The sequence below is a fragment of the Aythya marila genome (assembly GCF_965140915.1).
Source record: "Aythya marila genome assembly, chromosome: 22".
Taxonomy (NCBI): domain Eukaryota; kingdom Metazoa; phylum Chordata; class Aves; order Anseriformes; family Anatidae; genus Aythya; species Aythya marila.
This window is the reverse complement of record NC_139063.1, coordinates 7,445,305-7,463,543: the sequence shown is the minus strand read 5'-3', so window position 1 is coordinate 7,463,543 and position 18,239 is coordinate 7,445,305. Positions and strand designations below refer to the sequence as shown.

At 40.8% G+C, this 18,239-nt stretch overlaps 1 protein-coding gene across 2 annotated transcripts in view; it reads left to right on the top strand.

Moving 5' to 3' along the window:
- The window catches only part of RLF (RLF zinc finger), a 53,080-nt gene that overhangs the window by 3,031 nt on the left and 31,810 nt on the right, over window positions 1-18,239 (top strand). The window contains exons 1-3 of one of the 2 annotated variants that reach the window (XM_082777610.1): window positions 2,011-2,067; window positions 9,202-9,283; window positions 9,518-9,872. Coding sequence is in view for 1 of the 2 variants with exons in the window: in XM_082777609.1 (XP_082633735.1) it covers window positions 1,913-2,067; window positions 9,202-9,283 (237 nt within the window). In the remaining variant the exon portion in view is untranslated. Of the gene's footprint in view, window positions 1-1,912; window positions 2,068-9,201; window positions 9,284-9,517; window positions 9,873-18,239 lie in introns of those variants that run through there. The other variant, XM_082777609.1, reaches the window with a different exon arrangement.

Genomic DNA, 18,239 nt, shown 5'->3' with positions numbered 1-18,239 from the left:
CTACTAAAATTTCTATTATCTGTGAAATGACAGAAGAACTTCTAAGGGCTGCTGTGATATAATTACTGCATTTTCCTTACTTATCAGTACACTAATAATAATGTTCAAAACTACGTGTCTTTGAATTTCAAACTATTTAGTAAGTCTTTTACCTTGAATATGACTTGATTAATGCTGGTTTCAGTGTATATCTATTCAGGGAGAGCTTTCTGGTAATTGGCTACTCAACTGCTAATTCTAGCTGATAAAGAGAAGATTGCAATTAAGGAAATGTACAGTGTGTTCTAGCAAAAAATATGTAATTTTTTGGAAACATTCTACCCAATTTTATTGTCTGCATATGATCTAAATGTCTATCACAACTTTCAAGTACTAAATTGAGTATTCTTTTAATGGATGTATTTTTAGGAAAGTGCAGAGATTGCTATGTTCTATCTCTGCAGTCACTATGATAGGCTTGCTATTGGGTTTACTAAATAGATGATTTTACGATAGCCATCAACTACTTGAGTATACTAAGGGATCATAGCTTGACTGCCTTTGTAATTTAATGCTTTATATATGTTTATATAACTTGTCATGTTACTAAATCCTTTACAAGTTTGTTAGTGAAGCACTTAGACTAGTAACAAACTACTAGTAGTTTGTTGCTTCTGTTAGTGAGCTTTATGCGGTGTTTAAGGATGGTTTCTGTAAACTTCCAGTCCTCCAACCCCCCACTTCTTTAAAATTTTTACTAATGTGGGTTTGGATAGTTTATACTTTTTATTCATTTAGGAGTTATATTACTGAATTCCAAGAGATTAATCTGCAAAACAGTCCTGATTTTTTTTTTTAAATTACTATCTAGTAATCATTGACTTTTTCATTAAAGATCACACATGGTTGTCCCAGTCATGTGGATGCCTGTGATTATTTTTTCTACCCTAGGACTAGTGCTGCATAGTTAGATCACTGACAGGCATTGGATAGTTTTTTTTTTTTTTTTTTTTTTTTTAAAAAAAAAAAAAAAAGGCATGTAGCCAGCTGCTTATTTCTTGCTGCTTTGAAAGCAGTGGAGTACTCTGAACTTTTTCCATACAGTCTTGGCCCTAAGACTTACAAAAATAGTCTTTTTGCCTTTTTTCTGCATTGCAGCTAGCCTTAATTTGCACCTTGTTTGAGTTAGGAAGGGTACAAGGTAAAAGATGAATTGTAATTGGTAAGAACATGAGCTAAATAGTCTGGAGTTAAAGGGTGGCATGCCTACAGGGAAAGGATGTTACTTGTGAAGCAGGCTATTAGTAGAGCTTTGCTGTCCTTGGTCCAGTGCAATGCCTGCTCTCAATATTACTTTATAACTGTAAGAAAATAGCATGGTGGTGATCGAAATTTCAAAAAGATGGGGAAGTATCATCCCTCTGCTAATTTTTTTTAAGTTTGATTTTCTTGAAAATGGCTGGATTTCAGTTTGCTTATTCAAATATGCCTGGGTAGGGTAGTATTGCTATGGTCAAGTACTAAAATCAAGGATAGTCTTGTATTTGGAAAATGACTGTAACAGTATGATCTAGATTCCATATTTCTCTTCTAATACCTTCATGTTTGCTGTAAGAGTAATATATGTATCCTTAAAATGGTACATCTGAGGTCATGTTTTTAATTGCCTGTTTTCTTCTGGATTCTCATTAGTAATAAACAAGTAATGTAGTAGTAATAGTGAGTAGTTTACTACTCAGTAGTAAACAAGTAATAAACAAGTGTTCCAGATGTAGTTCTGTCTTCATGGCAGTTGTACAAAAGAAGCCCTCCTTTGCAGTATAAACTTCTCAGTTCTAAGTTCTTCCATTGTCTATTGTCGATTGCATATTGATGTTTGTATTTTAAATAAGTTTATTATGAGAACTTTTAATGATAACTCATTTTCTTTCAGACACTACTTCAGTATGCTGGCAGTCGGGGTGCATCGGAACACGTTTTACCTTTTTTGGAAGTATATCGAATCTCCATCCAAAGCTTTGCTAATGCACGACCTTACTTGACCACAGAATGTGAAGATGTTCTTTTGGTACTTGGCAGGCTAGTGCTGTAAGTGTTAAGTTGGTACACGAATGCTTTAAAAAAAACTATATAACAGAACTGTACTTTACAAATGAATGGGCAAGTTGATAAAATATGGAATAATACTTAATTTGACAACTGTGTTTAAGATTTATTGTCTAGTAAATATCTTTAGTATTTTTAATCATTCTACAAAACTGTACCCAAGCATCTTGTAAACTAACCTGAACAAGTGGTAAGGCTTTGTTCTTCTGTACTTGGATAAATATGATGGCATTGGAAAGACTCTGTCCCATTGTAAATGTTCTGAAAATTACTTTTTTAATAGAAAAGGCTTAGTCTAGTCCAATAAACAGAAGTTTTAATGTTAGAGTTTCATGCGTGTATTAATAAATTATAAACCTATATTGCTTGCTCTGCAGTTGCTTCCTGTGTGTGTCCTCTCACCTGTAATGCAAAGTAGTTCTGAGCAGGTCCCTTTCTGAAAACAGTAAGCTGTTTTGTATTTATGATAGACTAAGTTGGACATGTGGGCTGTTGCTGTGGGATAGCCAAATGTAATTTAACCTGAGTTCTCTGAGTGTCTGTAGACAGATGATTTAAAGCAGAATGATTCTTGGATCAAAGAGGAGAACTGTTTTACTTTCTTTTTTGCAGTCCATCAGCAGAGTTGGGGTATCTTGTACTTCCTCATAGCTCGTTTTAAATGTAGAGATGCTATTCGTGATTGTAAATAGTGTAGCATAAGGTCGTTCAAAAATCATCAGTTACAGCCCTTAGCCTTGTCAGACCTTCCTTGGTAAGATTTCATTCAAAGGCAGGAAGGTGAAGACGCAGAGCCTTAACTATAATGATAATAGCATAAGAGTAATTCTGTCAGTCTTTCAGTGAGTTAATTTTTCTCTTATCAGTAGCTGGTCTGCTTTGTGATTTGAAGTCCAGTGTTCTTTTTGAGAAGGAGTTTGCAATGAACTCCTTGATCATACACTTGTTTTGTAATATACTAACTTCATTTATGTCAGTATTTCATAACCAGGTATTTTCATATAATGCCTAGATCTTTTTATTATTTTTTTTTGGAGTTAAGAGAAGATGTGAACTAGGAGTGATTTGTTATTTGTGATTTTTATTTTTTATTTTTTTTCCTTCTGCCAATGAGAGAAAATGCATGAAATCAGAAAAAAATGGGATCTGGAGGCTTAAGCTGCCAAATCACTTGGCTGGTACCCAATACGCATTTTTTGCAAAATACCTTGGTTGTTTTTGCAGACTGTCCCTTTATAGATAGTGTTCTTATCTTATTGTATTATTATTAATTAGCTTGTGTATTCTTTTGGTTCCAATTCTAATTTCAAAAGTTTGTCTTTTGCTATCTCTGTACATAGAGTAATTCATGCCGGAGTAGTTTCTACGTGGTGTTTGTGTGTTTGTTTTTTTTGGGGGGGGGGAGGAGGAAGGTGGTATGTGGCAGGAGTCCTAGTTCTGTGTCAGAACTACTTAACGAAATTGCTTTTCTCTCATTGAGGAAAAGTCAGAACATTCTGCTTCTGCTGACATGGTTTCTTCCATCTTCCAGTGTAAGGTACTTGTTTATTGCGGCTTGTATATTGTGGTGGAAGAGAGTAGAGGCTGGAATTGTCCATGTTGTTGCTGTGATTATACTTGAGAGGAATCAAAAGAAACTCAATGAGCGAGATCACAGCTGGGTATGCCATTTACCTTGTTTTGAGCTCTCCTGTGGCATTTTTTTAATATAAATTTCTAAGGGAGTGAGAGAGAAGGTAGGGCAGATTAAAGACAAAAAATTAAGTTCCATGGAGGAGGAAGAATATTAACTAGTTAGGGATGTGAAAGCGTATTGTTCTGATCTAAGTAGGAGTTCTGGGAAGCAATTGGGATTAATCTCAGCTGTCACACACATTCTTTTCAGACTTGAACCCTGATAAGAAATAATACAAGTAAGCTTCCCATTTTAAAACAGTGCTCTACTTACTATTGAAATCTTCCTTCTATTCCAACATCCCTCCTGGGTGAGGGAAAGGAACATCTTCCTCCTGGCATCCTTTTCAGCTGGGTGAGTCAGCAGTGGCAAAACTCAGTATACTGTGGCTTTCTGTGCCACTTGACCAGCTCAGCTTTGTGTTCATAGTAAGTGATGGGGGGCTTCTATGTAATGTAGAAGCTATGCCCCCCATAAGAAAAACGATGCTGATGAAGTGTGAGAACTTCTTGGTCTATTGTCTAACCTTGGGATACACAAGGAAAGCTTGGAGTGGTGACTGCTCTTGTGATTTGCAGATGCGTTAAAGAATTGAGAAGGAATGTTTTTGGTCATGGCTGTGAAGGAACTTGGCTCAAATATAACTCAGACTGCTTGTTCCCACTGCTGTAAAGAACAACATGTCTCTGCCCCTAACGTTCTCAAACACTGTAGCATACTCTACTGTTTTTTCATGATGGCTGTGAAGGCACTGGTTTGAAAGGGAGTTTACCATTTCCTCATCTTCAAAAAGGTGTTTTATATTTTTTTCTGTGCTCGAAGTAGTGAAATGGGAGTTGATTAGACCAGTGAGTTTAATACACATTGCTCCCAGAAGGAAAGTCTTTGCTTCTCATAATACCTCCATGAGGAATCACATATGATATTCATATCTTTGTATATTTAACAGAGCATTTGTAATAAACTGTTGTAATCAAACTAATTAACTCAAATTTATCATTCTGCTCTCAATCATTAAGAGTTAATTAAGCTCTCAACAAATGCAGGATAGCTTCTGGCTACAGGTGAACTAGTACTGCTGATAATCTGATGTATAATTAGTCATCTTTTTAACTCTAAGCAGCTTGAGATAAGAGAAGTTTTTTAATACAATTTAAAGATGAACACAATTTTGAAAGCTTCCAAAGTATTTTTTTTTAATTTATCTTTAAATTCTTTAAATTTAAATAAATGGATGAGGTATAAAAGTGGTTACAGAATAATTGTTTACATATAATGTGTTTTGTTTTTTTTTTTCCTAGTAAAAATACTAGGAATAGTATACAGAATAAAGAAAATGAAATCAAGGAGAGTTTTGACTTAAAAGATATTCTGAAGTTGAATGTTAGAGACGGATGCTTTGTTAATACCAGAAACATTCAGGCACACATTAATGTTTATTTGCAATAATTATGATTAAAATTTGGAATTAATTTACATGTAGGTAGATAACTGTGGTGGTGCTCACAAAGTAGGGTAGAAAGGTTTGACTTCATGAAGTGATCCTGGTATTTTGATTTGTGGTCTTAGTTATGATACCTTAATTCCATTGAGATGCATGTAGTGTGTTTACATGGCAGGGTTTTGGTGGCGGGGGGCTGCAGGGGTAACTTCTGTGAGAAGAATTCGGAAGCTGCCCCGTGGTAGAGTGAGGCTAGTTTCCACTGGCTCCAATGGGTCCCTGTCCCCGCAGCTGGCCAGAGCTGAGTCAATAAGTGATGTTGTTTGCACCTCTGGGACAGCATATTTAAGAAAGAGAAAAAAACTGCTGCGCAGCAGCAAGGGGAGTTAGAAACAGCCCTGTAGACATCAAGGTCAGTGGAGATGCCCCTGGTGGAGCAGGCTGCCCCCTACAGCCCATCAGTCCCACATTGGAGTAGATCTCCATGCTGCAGCCTGTGGAGCAGGTGGATGTGGCCTGTGGAGGACCACTGCCAGAGCAGATTCCGGGCCGGATCTGTAGCCTGTGGAGAGGGGACCATGCCAGGAGCAGATGACTTAGCAGGAGTTGCTGCCCATGGGGGACCTATGTTGGAGCAGTTTGCTCCTGATGGATGGACCCACATCTTGTGCAGTTCTTGAAGAGCTGCTGCCTGTGGGAAGCCCCTGCAGGATCAGTTCAGGAAGGACAGCATCCTGTGAGAGGTATCCCATGTGGAGCAGGAGCAGAGTGACTGAGAAGGAGCAGCGTGGATGTGCTGTAGAATGACCACAACCTCCACTCCCTGTTACCCTGTGCTGCTCGAGCGGAGAAGGTTGAAGAGGGTGGATGGGTAGAAAGTGTTTCTAGTTTCTTTCCTTTGTTTCTCACTTCCCTAGCTTGCTAGTAATAGGCAATAAATTTTACAAATCTCCCTTCTCTGAGTCTGTTTTGCCCATCACAATAATTGTTGAGCAATCTTCCTGTCCTTATCTCAACCCTTGAGCCTTTTGCGTAGTATTTTCTCCCTCTTTCCGTTTGAGGAGGGGGAATGAGAAAGTAGTTGTCAAGGAGCTTGGCTGCCCACCTAAGTAAAATCTCCACAGTGCGTCACAGTAAAGATAGATACAGGATTTGGGGGAGAGAAGTGCACACTGAAGTACTGTATAACAAAAACCCTTTTTTACATTATTGGTTAGAAAACACGAAGTTGAGGAGAACCCCCAAACCCTTGTTCTTTAAAAACGCAAAGGAAAAAGAAGGTATTTAACCTTTGGTAACAAGATGATACCATGCCTTTGAATTGTAGAGTAATGTTAGCTCAAAAGAATGATGCTAGGTTCTTTCTAAAGCCAAAGCTGTTTTGTTCAGTAGCAGTTGATTTCTTCTTTGGGAAGAATGGATGAGAACACAGAAGAGGAGTTACCAAAAGGATTACTCTGAATGGCCATTCCTCACTCTTGCCACTAAGGAAGGCTGAATGGTCTCTTTCCAGTTGAATGAGAGTCAGTTTTTCTAACACAATATTAAGACAATCAACTTGATTTTCTTAAATCAAGGGGGGGGGAGGGGGGGGGGGAACAGAAATCTGTAATCAGAATATCCTGGACATTCTTGTGGTTCAGCTGTAAGCTGTTATATGTGGTAGTTGTACTCCTAGAGCTTCAGATTTCTCATGGAGTCACTTTTTTGCATATGTTAAGATAGAGTTCTAAAATTGAGCTCTTGTGAGGCTTGCTATTACTGTTTTTGACACTCAAGTAACAGCAACCTGGGTGTAACTGTCTGGACTGGTGAATGAACTCTTATTGCCAGGCTTGAGTACAGTGGAAAAGTAAGTCCCAATTATTTCATAATATTGAGACAAATGACCTTTAGAATACCTGGCAGTTCTGTTACCCACTTTTTCTTGGGCATGGAAATGACAGGGATTTTAGAGTCTGATTATTTGAATAATGACTGAATGGCCGTGGGGAAGGCTATTCTTTTTTTCTGCCTGTCTGAAAGTGTTTAGAACTTTTTGCAGGTTGAAACTATTATTTAAAGGAACAGTACTGGGGAACTGTGAAAGCAAGCTTCTGAAATGTAAAAAAGGTAAACAAGATGGTAATTAAGTATTTTTGCATTTGATTTTGTTTACCTTATATCATAGAATCAGAATGTCTTGGGTTGGAAGGGACCTTAAAGATCTAACTCCAACCACCCTGCCATGGGCAGGGATGCCACACACTAGATCAAGTTGCCCAGGGCCTCATCTAACCTGGCTTTGAAAACCTCCAGGGATGGGGCAGCCTGTTCCAGTGCCTCACCACCCTCTGAATGAAGAATTTTCTCCTAACATCTAATCTAAATCTTCCCTCTTTTAGTTTAAAACCATTCCCCCTTGTCCTGTCATTATCTGACTAGGCAAGGAGTTGCTTTCCATCTTTTTTCGTAAGTCCCCCTTTAAGTATTGAAATGCTGCATTAAGGTCACCCCAGAGCCTTCTCTTCTTCAGGCTGAACAGCCACAGCTCTCTCAGCCTTTTTTCGTAGAAGGGGTGCTCCAGCCCTCTGATCATCTTTGTAGCCCTCCTCTGGACCTGCTCTAACAGCCCCACATCCTTCTTGTGCTGGTGGCCCTAGACTTGGCTGCGGTAGTCCAAGTGGGGCCTCACAAGGGCAGAGTAGAGGAGGACAATCACCTCCCTCCACCTGCTGGCCATTCCTCTTTTGATGCAGCCTAGAAGGCCAACTGCCTTCTGGGCTGCAAGTGTGCACTGCTGGCTCAAGTCGAGCTTTTTGTCCACTAGAAATCCCAAGTCTTTCTCTGCAGGGCTGTTCTCAATTAGTTTTTCTCCCATTCTGTACTCATGTCTGGGATTTCCCTGACCCAGGTGCAGCACCTTGCACTTTGACTTGTTGAACCTCATTAGGTCCATATGCACCCACTTCTCAAGCTTGTCCAGGTTATATGACTGTAGAATGTGGCTGAAAGCTGCTAAGGTATAACATTTTGCAAGTAACTCTTTAATGTCTTTGTCAAAAGTCAGAGGAGAGGGGGAAAGTCATTGGTTTTGGGTAGTAACCATTTTTGAACTCATGTTTGCTTTGTGAACATCTCTACCTTTTCCCCTTCCTGAAGCTGAGCTCTTACGTATGTGGGAAGAATGAATGTGTTGTCCTGTTATGTCTTATATGTCATATTTATTATTTGGGACTGGAGGTTTTGAACCAGAATTAGCGTGAGTTGGAACTATTTTACAATGCAGGTGTACCTTAGAAGTTATTCAGTGTATTTGTTATATTTGGAGTCTTAGATTGGTTTTATTTCTTAATGTTGCCATGAGTTGCAAGAACACTTTAGCTGTGTGTCCATCTTGTGGTATCTCTACACATAGTGTCATAGTTGATGCACTTAGTTTGAATAGGTCAAAGTGTTCTGTATGGCAGCTGGTTTTTGGGTATTTCATATGCCCAGTACAAGGTTAGATTACTCCCCCGCCCATTCATGAACAGTATAGGCAATAGTCTTCCCATTGCTTTCCCACCTAAAAAAGTGATCAGTGTTCTCAATGACATTCCCCTGAAATGAGGAGGATATACTAAATGCAAAGTTTCTTTTGTTTCTTAAAAGGGATAGCATTAGCCTGATGGTTTAAATGAAGGAATGTTAAGTAGATCTCACTTCCTCCTTTTTCTGTTTTTGGAAGAGCAGAAATAGTACAACAATCCTGAGCTATATTGAACAGACATTATTTGGTTATAAGACTAGAAGTTATCCTATCCTAGCGAGACTGTGCACGGTAAAAAGGAGTACTCTTTACTATGGCACCTAATGCCTGATTCTGAGGTTGTTGCTGACTTAACTGATTTGTGCAGTCAAAAATATTTGCTGCTGTCACTTCTTATCTGAATGTCAAGTAACATGTGCCACAAATGTTATTTATCATAAAAACAGAATTTGTTCGGGTAGCTTGCTTACTTGCCTCTTACTTTTTCAGGAGTTGTTTTGAGCTACTGCTTTCAATTCCTGAAAGTGAATTGCCACACGAGGTGTGGCTAGGATTCCATCAGTCTATACAGGTAAGTGTTCTAGATTTTTTTCTATTTTATGTGTGTATGTATATGTATTGATGTATTTATTAGGTTTTTAGATCCATATTCAATCTTTATTCAAGTTTAGTATCAAATATTTTAAGAAGAAACACATACAGCACACTTATCTATGTTGATCCCGTTAAGCATGCAATCTGAGATGTATGTGGAAGTGTCCTTTGAAACTGAATGAATAGCTGACTACAATGAAATTTTTGGCAGGTGCTGACTCTGAGCCCAGTTGCCAGCTGATACACTGAAAAGTTCCAGTCCGGGAGCAGTAGTTAACGGGTGCCACAGAGACACTACTGGGGTGACTGATGAGGCTGTATGAGGCTGTACATACATATATGTTGACTGATTAACAGTCACCATGTGCAACATGAAAGGAGGTTCACTGAGATGATTGCCTGAGTTGACTGAAGTGACTGCCTGCATTGATCTTCATACTTCAGTTAGAAATAAAAATCAAAGGGCTTTCTGAGATGGCCACTATTATCCTCAGTTGTTAGTGGACTTACACATGATAACATCATAGACAGTAAGACCTGAAACAAGGAAAGCTGTGAATTTTTAGGTCTGTGTTTTTAATAAAATCAGCTACTGTTTTGATGCTTCTCTTCTGCCACTTCCCCTGAATTCCACCTGTTCTACATTGTGCCTTTCTTGACAGCAAAAATCTAAATGGACAGTCTATTTGCAACAACAATATTAGCAGCCTTGGGCTGACTAGCAAATTTGTAACTACACAGCAGCAACTACAGCAAGAGAAGCATAGTAAATCTTGATTTGTTTAATGGTTTTTATGAGAGTACTAGATGGAGTAATGTAACAGCTCTGGAGTACTGTTCTGAAGACTAAAGACTCACAAAAGCCTTTTGTGAAGATCTGAGTAGTAAGTTAGTGTCCATACCTGATGTGAGATTAACATATTAGGATGTATCTGTAATTCAAGTGATTCTCAGTAATGTGTCTTCTAAGGTGGTGGTGAAACAAGCTAATTACTGTTCCTACACTGGAATGAAGATAGTTACAGTAGACGATGTAGGAGGAAGAGATGTTTTCAAGGCTTCGGTCTGAAAGTACTTAAGTGTCTGCAAGGACTTCAGCTCCTTATGGAGCTGAAAGATAGAAATCATAGAATGGCTTGGCTTGGAAGAAACCTCAAAGATCATCTAGTCCCAACCCCCCTGCCACGGGCAGGGATGCCACACACTAGATCAAGTTGCCCAGGGCCTTGTCCAACCTGGTCTTGAACGCCTCCAAGGATGGGGATCCATAGCTTCTCTAGGCAACCTGTTCCAGTGATGTATTAAGGCCTTCACCTTACAGTGAAGAATTTTCTCCTAACATCTAATCTAAATCTTCCCTCTTTTAGTTTAAAACCATTCCCCCTTGTCCTGTCATTATCTGACTAGGCAAGGAGTTGCTCTCCATCTTTTTTTGTAAGTCCCCCTTTAAGTATTGAAATGCTGCATTAAGGTCACCCCAGAGCCTTCTCTTCTTCAGGCTGAACAGCCACAGCTCTCTCAGCCTTTTTTCGTAGAAGAGGTGCTCCAGCCCTCTGATCATCTTTGTAGCCCTCCTCTGGACCTGCTCTAACAGCCCCACATCCTTCTTGTGCTGGTGGCCCTAGACTTGGCTGCGGTAGTCCAAGTGGGGCCTCACAAGGGCAGAGTAGAGGAGGACAATCACCTCCCTCCACCTGCTGGCCATTCCTCTTTTGATGCAGCCTAGAAGGCCAACTGCCTTCTGGGCTGCAAGTGTGCACTGCTGGCTCAAGTCGAGCTTTTTGTCCACTAGAAATCCCAAGTCTTTCTCTGCAGGGCTGTTCTCAATTAGTTCTTCTCATTGCTATGTTTATACCAGCAGGTTCCAGGACCAAGTGTTGCTGCTAGTGTCTATTAATCCTAACTGATGAAATTAGAAGCTAGTATTGTCCATGAATACTTCTTCAGTTGGAAGTGAAATTAAACCTTGAAGCAGTCCTTGTGCAGACCTTATCACAAGACCTCTTGCCACTATGACTGGACATTTACTTGGTCCTTGTGGCTGGGGTGCTGCTGCAGTAGTTCTGAAGATGCTGATGTAGAGATTATGAAGGAGCTTCTACTTGATATTTTAACTGCAGTCAGGGAAATCACAGGTGCAGTAACTCTTCAGTAGACTGAAGATGAATAAACCTGTTACTTCAAACTGAGAGAAACAGACCAGTAGAGCTGTGAAGTTTTGCCTGTAGCAGACAGAGGCGGAGGTGATCTGTGACTGGTGACTTTAGGTGTGGACAGAACTCCTTTTCCTGAAGTGCTATGGAATATTTACAGTCATGGCAACATTAAAAATAGTTGGTAGGGGCACAAACATAGTAGTAGAAAGAAGTGTGGTAGGTAGCGTTTAAATCCCAAGGCTTTATCAGTGTTTATTAGCACTCAAAAGAGAAGACACCAATGCTTTAAATTGTGAGATTCTCCTACTGGCTGCTGTAGTTCATAGTGGACACACGTTGCAGCACCCCAAAAGTAATTTTGGAGGTATATCAGTTTATTTTGACAATAGAGTTATGCCATCTGTTATACTTAGTCCATAGTTATTAGCTATGATGTTGCAGAGGATAGGTCTGTTCCCAGTCCATTTGCTTTTGGGGAGGCCATAAATAAGGTTGGTCAGCAGAGGTTTGTCTTACGTTAGGGCTGGTGGAAGAGGCTTGAAATTTACTATTTCCAATGTAACACTTTGCATCTGTAGAATCCTAGATTAGGGAAGTTGAGGAGCAAGCTTGCCATACACTAAAGTGAGCCTAATAAGTTTGTAAGTGGTGGTCTAGAATCGAAACAAGATGTACGCTTATATTCAGTGTGGGAGGGCAAATATAAGCTTTTCCCTGTTATAGCAGAAGTTACTAGTCAAAAGTACTGATTTATATCAGTTTTAAGAATTGTGAGCTTTTGACTAGTAATTTTTAGAGGGAGGGATCTGCAAGAAAAATTTTTGTTTCCAAGCAGAGTAAGTTTTAAGGCGTATTCATGTGTGTTTTCAGATTTCTGACACAAGTGATCAATATTTCTGTCAACAGAAGGGAGACTGTTAGTCAGGACTTTCTTGAGGGTGAATATGTTGGAAGCAAACTATTAAATTCCAGGGGTAGGGTGATGCAAGATGAGATCTTTCATGTCAACTTTTAGAAGTAACAGAAAATTCAAGATGTGCGGCTACTAGGTGTGATAATATACTCGGCCTTTTTATTGGGTTTTTGAAACTGTGGCTTCAGAATTAAATGGTTACCTAACGTTCCCATGGTTACGATAGTGGGCAACATTTGTGAAACATGTTAGTACTATTAAACCCAGACCTTGCTGAAGAAGTTTCTGCATTCTCACAAAAAGGTATTTGTAATGAAATTTTGAAGTAGCACTCCAGCAGAAACTTGAGAACAAGTACACCAAAAATCACTTTCAGCCTGTCACATTAGAACTTGTAGGGTCACAATCCATGACTGTGTACACGTGCTAATCTCTAGACAAATCCAGTAGCAAAGTAGCACAAAACTGACATGCTAGGACATGCCTCAGATCAGTATATGTTAATTTTCTTATTCTTTCCCTGACAAAAAGGGCAGGTGTGGCTGATGAGGGATGTAACTCCGAATCTTGCACCAGCTGGAGGACAGGTGTTTTCTTTGGATCTGACTGCAGTTACTGTTACAATCTGCACAGGTAGTGAGAGTGTGTGAAACTTTCTCAGGAGTGAAAAAAGTAAAGCCCTGGGTTTCAAAGCAGCAAGATGTAGGGGCTGTCTTCAAGCTGCAAATGGAAACAATGATGTCCAGACTAAAATGCTATCAAAAGTTTTATTTGGTGTCTGAACCTGTTCTTTCTTCCATTCTAAATAACAGCAGCTATGCCCTGCAGTCCCTCATGAGTCCAATTTCCCTTGCTTCTAGGAAAAATTAGAGGCAACCTGTGATTGGTAATGTATGAGCTTGCATAGCAGAAATCTCAACATGGATTTTAAATAGTGACAGCAGTCAAAAGGATGTGGACACAAATGTGCTTTAAAATAAGTCTAAAAAGATTGGAGAGTTGCAACAGGGCCATTGATGAAAGTAATCTGGAAGGGGATAGTGTGAGAAGTACTGTGGGGATGGATGTGATCTGACTAGTTGAGGAAGATAAAGTTAAGAAACTTAAATAATTTTCATAACTGAGATCTGCTAGCTCCATCTTGCATCCTGAAGCCCTCGTACAAGGGAAGAATTGCTGTTGAAAAAACTCTATTTACATTAGTTGTCTGAATCACAGATTGTCATAAATTGGATAGATAGCATTCTTTTCAGTAGTAGCACTTTACTTTTGTCCGAGTTGGTTATTGGGTTGTATGATACTTTTTGTCAACTACACCTTGCTCCAGAGGTGGTGGCAAATAAGTGTGGTATGTTCTTACTCTGAGACAGTGGCTTCTCGCTCATCTAGAATGTGAAACTTGATAACAGAGAGGAGCTTGGGATAAGTATCATTAAGAGACAGCAAATCTCAGCTACTATAATGCGATGTTCAAAAAATGTGCTTGCTTGCTTGCTCTTTGGCACTTGTTGGTTGGAAAGTGCTTGATGGATGTAAGCTTATCCTTAACTTATCCTTTCTCTTGTTTCAAGATAGAACTGTGAGGAACCTGGCACTGCTTGCCTTTTAATTAAAAAGTCATTTTTACCTCATTCCAAGGTCTTACACATGTTAAATGTCTTCATATAGTGCAGTAAAATCTTGCTGGGTTCAGTATACCTGGCAAAATTCAAAGTCATAGGCTGTTTTTTTTGTCTCTGACCTGATCAATGAGTGAACACTTGAGTGATAAAAGATAAAGCTGAAATATTAATATGTGAGATGGTAATGCAAAATGGATGCTATGACAACCTATTGTATAAGAATGCCATACAATAGTTCACCTGGAAAGGACCTTCAAAAAATCAGCTAGTTCAACTGCCTGATATTTTCAGGCTAACCAAAAGTTAAAGTGTATTAATGAGGGCATTTTCCAATTGCCGTTTAAACGCTGCCAGGCATGGGGCATCGGCCACCTCACTAGGAAGCCCGTTCCAGTGTTTGACCACCCTTGTGGTAAAGAAATTTTTCCTAATGTCCAGTCTGAACCTCTCCTGGTGCACCTTTGTGCTATTCCTGTGCATGCTGTGATCAGCTACTGGGGAGAAGAGACCGGCACCTCCTTCTACGTTTCCCTTCCCCAAGGAGTTGCAGAGAGCAAGTAGGTCACCTCTTGGCCAGCTCCTTGTTGCCCTCCTCTGGATGTATTTGAGTATCTTAATATCCTTTTTTAATTGTGGGGCTCAGAACTGCATACAGTATTCAAGGTAAGGCCACGCCAATGCTAGCTACAGCAGGAGAATCACCTCTTTTGACCAGCTGGCTATGCTGTGTTTAATGCACCCCAAAATCAGGTTGCTCTCTTGGCTGCCAGGGCACACTGCTGGCTCTCATTGAGCCTGCTGTCAGCCAGCACTCCCAGATCTCTTTCTGCTGAACTGCTTTCCAGTCACTCATCTGTGTCTGGCCTCACGCTTCCCCAGGTGCAGCACGCATCATTCTCCTTTGTTGAACTTCGTTCTTTTGATGATTGTCCAGTCTATATAGATCCCTGTGCAAGGCTGCCTATCCCTGAAGACAGAATCAACAGCATCTCCCAGGTTAGCAAACATGGTAAGGATGCATTTAACACTTGCGTCTAGATCGCCAATAAAAATGTTGAACAGAACTGGCTCTAGAATTAAGCCTTAGGGATTGCCATTGATGACTGGATGCCTGCCAGTTGTAGCCCATTTGCTATAAACATTTGAGCTTTGCCACTCAGCTGGTTCTTGACACAGTGTAGTATGAACCTGTTTGTCTCACAGTTGGACAGTTTGTCTAGAAGGATGCTGTGAGTTAAGGTATCAAAAGCCTTACTAAAGTCCAGGAAGATTACATCCATTGTCTTCCCTTCATCTGCTAAGCAGGTAGCCTTATCATAGAAGATCAAATTACTAAGGCAGGACTTTTCTTTGATTGATCCATGTTGACTGTGCCTGCCAACAGCTTTGTTATTTAAATATTCTCCGGGACAATGTTCTCTTTATCTTTTCCAGGGACTAAGGTATACACTAAATTTAAACCAAGAGGTCAGTGTTTTCCTGGGTCTTCTGTCATGCCCTTTTTGTAGATGTGTATAACATTGGCCAGTTTCCAGCCAGCAGGGACCTGCCCAGATTCCCAAGACCTTTGGTAAATTGCAGATAGGAGTCCAGGTATAATGTCTGCTAATTCCTTCACTCTGGGATGAACCCTGTCTGGCCACATAGACTTAAGGTGTTGAGCTGACACAACTGTTCCCTTACCAGTCCTGAGATATCCTTAATTGCCTGTAGAATAGCTCATCTGTGCAATCATCCTGGGTGGGTGCTCAATAGTAGACACCTGTGATGACATCTGCTTTGTTATCCATCTCCTTAATCTTCACCCAGAGGCTCTCTACTGTGTCATCCCTAATAGCAAGGCATGTTCGGTCTCATCTATCCCTTACGTATTGAAGAGACTGCTTGATGACATACAGTGAGAAAGATGAAAAATGCAATCTTTGAAAATGTGCTTCTATTTGTTTTGTGGATAGGATGCAGGATTTACCTGCACATCTGTAATAGTTTTCTTAGTCACCAAAGTCTGACTCTACAGTGGTGTACACAGACTTCTTATGTTTGTGACTGCCACTTGTAGGAATTCTGGTCTGAGGTTACGCACTTCATAAATATGAATTCAGATCAGTTTGTTACTCACTTCTAAAGCTGCCCTGAGGTTTTAACTTGAACATCTTCTGGCATCAGGGCTGACTTAAGCATTAAATTTGTCATTTATCTATCTGAATCTACTAGCACGCTATCTAGCTGTGTTTATATAAGTGGGGAATTTGTCTTACATTAATTAAAAATAAATAACATCCTCCCTGTGGAGCTCTTTCTGATGAATTTGGTTTCCTGGTCCAAATAGTGCTGGAAAGAAAGACTTCAGAGGAAGAACAGCTGTGTGAGCATAATGATTGCTTTGGTAATGTTTTCATATGCTTAAACACATCCTGAAACCTCTGTGTGCTGTTGCTCTTTTTTAGGCTTAGTGGTGTTGGTTAAGAGCAGTTTGGGCTTTGGTTAGGAGCACACCAGTGGTGTTCCCCAGGGGTCAGTGTTAGGGCCCATCCTCTTTAATATCTTTATTAATGATTTGGATGAGGGAATTGAGTGCACCCTCAGTAAGTTTGCAGATGACACCAAGTTGGGGGGAAATGTCGATCTGCCAGAGAGTAGGAAGGCCCCGCAGAGGGACATGGACAGGTTGGGTCGATGGGCAGAGGCCAAGGGATGAGGTTCTATATGGCTAAGTGCCAAGTCCTGCACTTTGGTCACAACAACCCCATGCAGCACTACAGGCCTCGGGCAGGGTGACTGGAAAGCTGTGCAGAGAAAAAGGATCTGGGGGTGCTAATAGGTGCTCATCTGAACATGAGCTGGCCATGTGCCCAGGTGGCCAAGAAGGCCAATGACATCCTGGCTTGTATCAGGAATAGTGCAGCCAGCAGGACAAGGAAGGGGATTGCCCCCCTATACTCTGTGCTGGCGAGGCCACACCTTGAGTGTTGTGTTCAGCTTTGGGCGCCTCACTGCAAAAAGGACATCAAGGTTCTGGAGTGTGCCCAGAGAAGGGCTGTGAAGCTGGTGAAGGGCCTGGAACACAAGTCCTGTGAGGAGCAGCTGAGGGAACTGGGGCTGTTTAGTCTGGAGTAAGAGGAGGCTCAGGGGAGACCTCATTGCTCTCTACATCTGCCTGAAAGGAAGGTGTAGGGAGCTGGGAGTCAGTCTCTTCTCACAGGTAACTCGTGATAGGACCAAAGGGAATGGCCTCAAGTTGTACTGGGGGAGGTTTAAATTGGAAATCAGGAGATGTTTCTTCTCAGAGTAGTCAGGCATTGGAATGGCCTGCACAGGGAGGTGGTGGAGTCACCATCCCTGGGGATGTTCAAGGAAAGGTTGGACCTGGTGCTTAGGGACATGGTTTAGTGGATGATACTGGTGATATGGTGATGGTTGGACCAGATGACCTTGAAGGTCTCTTCCAGCCTTTATGATTCTATTTTGCATTGTTTGCTCTAAGGGTTCACTGCCCATTGATCGTACAGACCCTAACGGCCAGTTGTGCCAAACTGGAATCTGTCCAGTTGGTCAGCAGCTTCTGTTGATGCTTGGTTCTGTGCGAGGTGCAACACTTGCATTTGTCTGTGTGGAACTTCATGAAATCCCTGTCAACTTGTTCCTGCAGCCTGTCAGAGGTCCTTCTCGATGGCTGCTCTGTCCTCCACTATGTCAGCTGCTCTCTAAGTGAGCTGTGGACCAACTGAGACCATGCTCTGTCAGTTATTCAGAACATGAATAAAGATGTGTCAGCCCAGTGTTCTGAGTCACACTGTTGTCTTTCTGGAAACTGCATTCAGCCACGTGAAGAGTCTGCTCCATGGTCTTGCTGGGGATGGTGCTTAATGTTGACTGGCCTGTAGTTCTCCAGAGTATACCTCTTGATCTTGGAAAACTAGTGTGGTGGTTTTTTTGTTTGTTTATTTTCCATGCACCAGAAACCTTCCCCCAGTGGTCATGACTTTTCAGAGGTAGTATTGGTCTTGCAGTGACATCAGTGAGCTCCATCAGATTTGCAGTGTTCAATGCCATGGACATATGACAAACAATTTAGGGCATACATATCTTGTCCTTGTGCTGCTTCATGGCCCCTAAATCTCTGACTAGGTATATAAGGGACCAGGAAGGCCAGAGTGCAGACCTTAACAGTAAAATCTGAGGCAAAATTATCAAGTACCCCAGCCTGTTCAGCATCCTTTGTCATTTGATGCACTGTTTTAC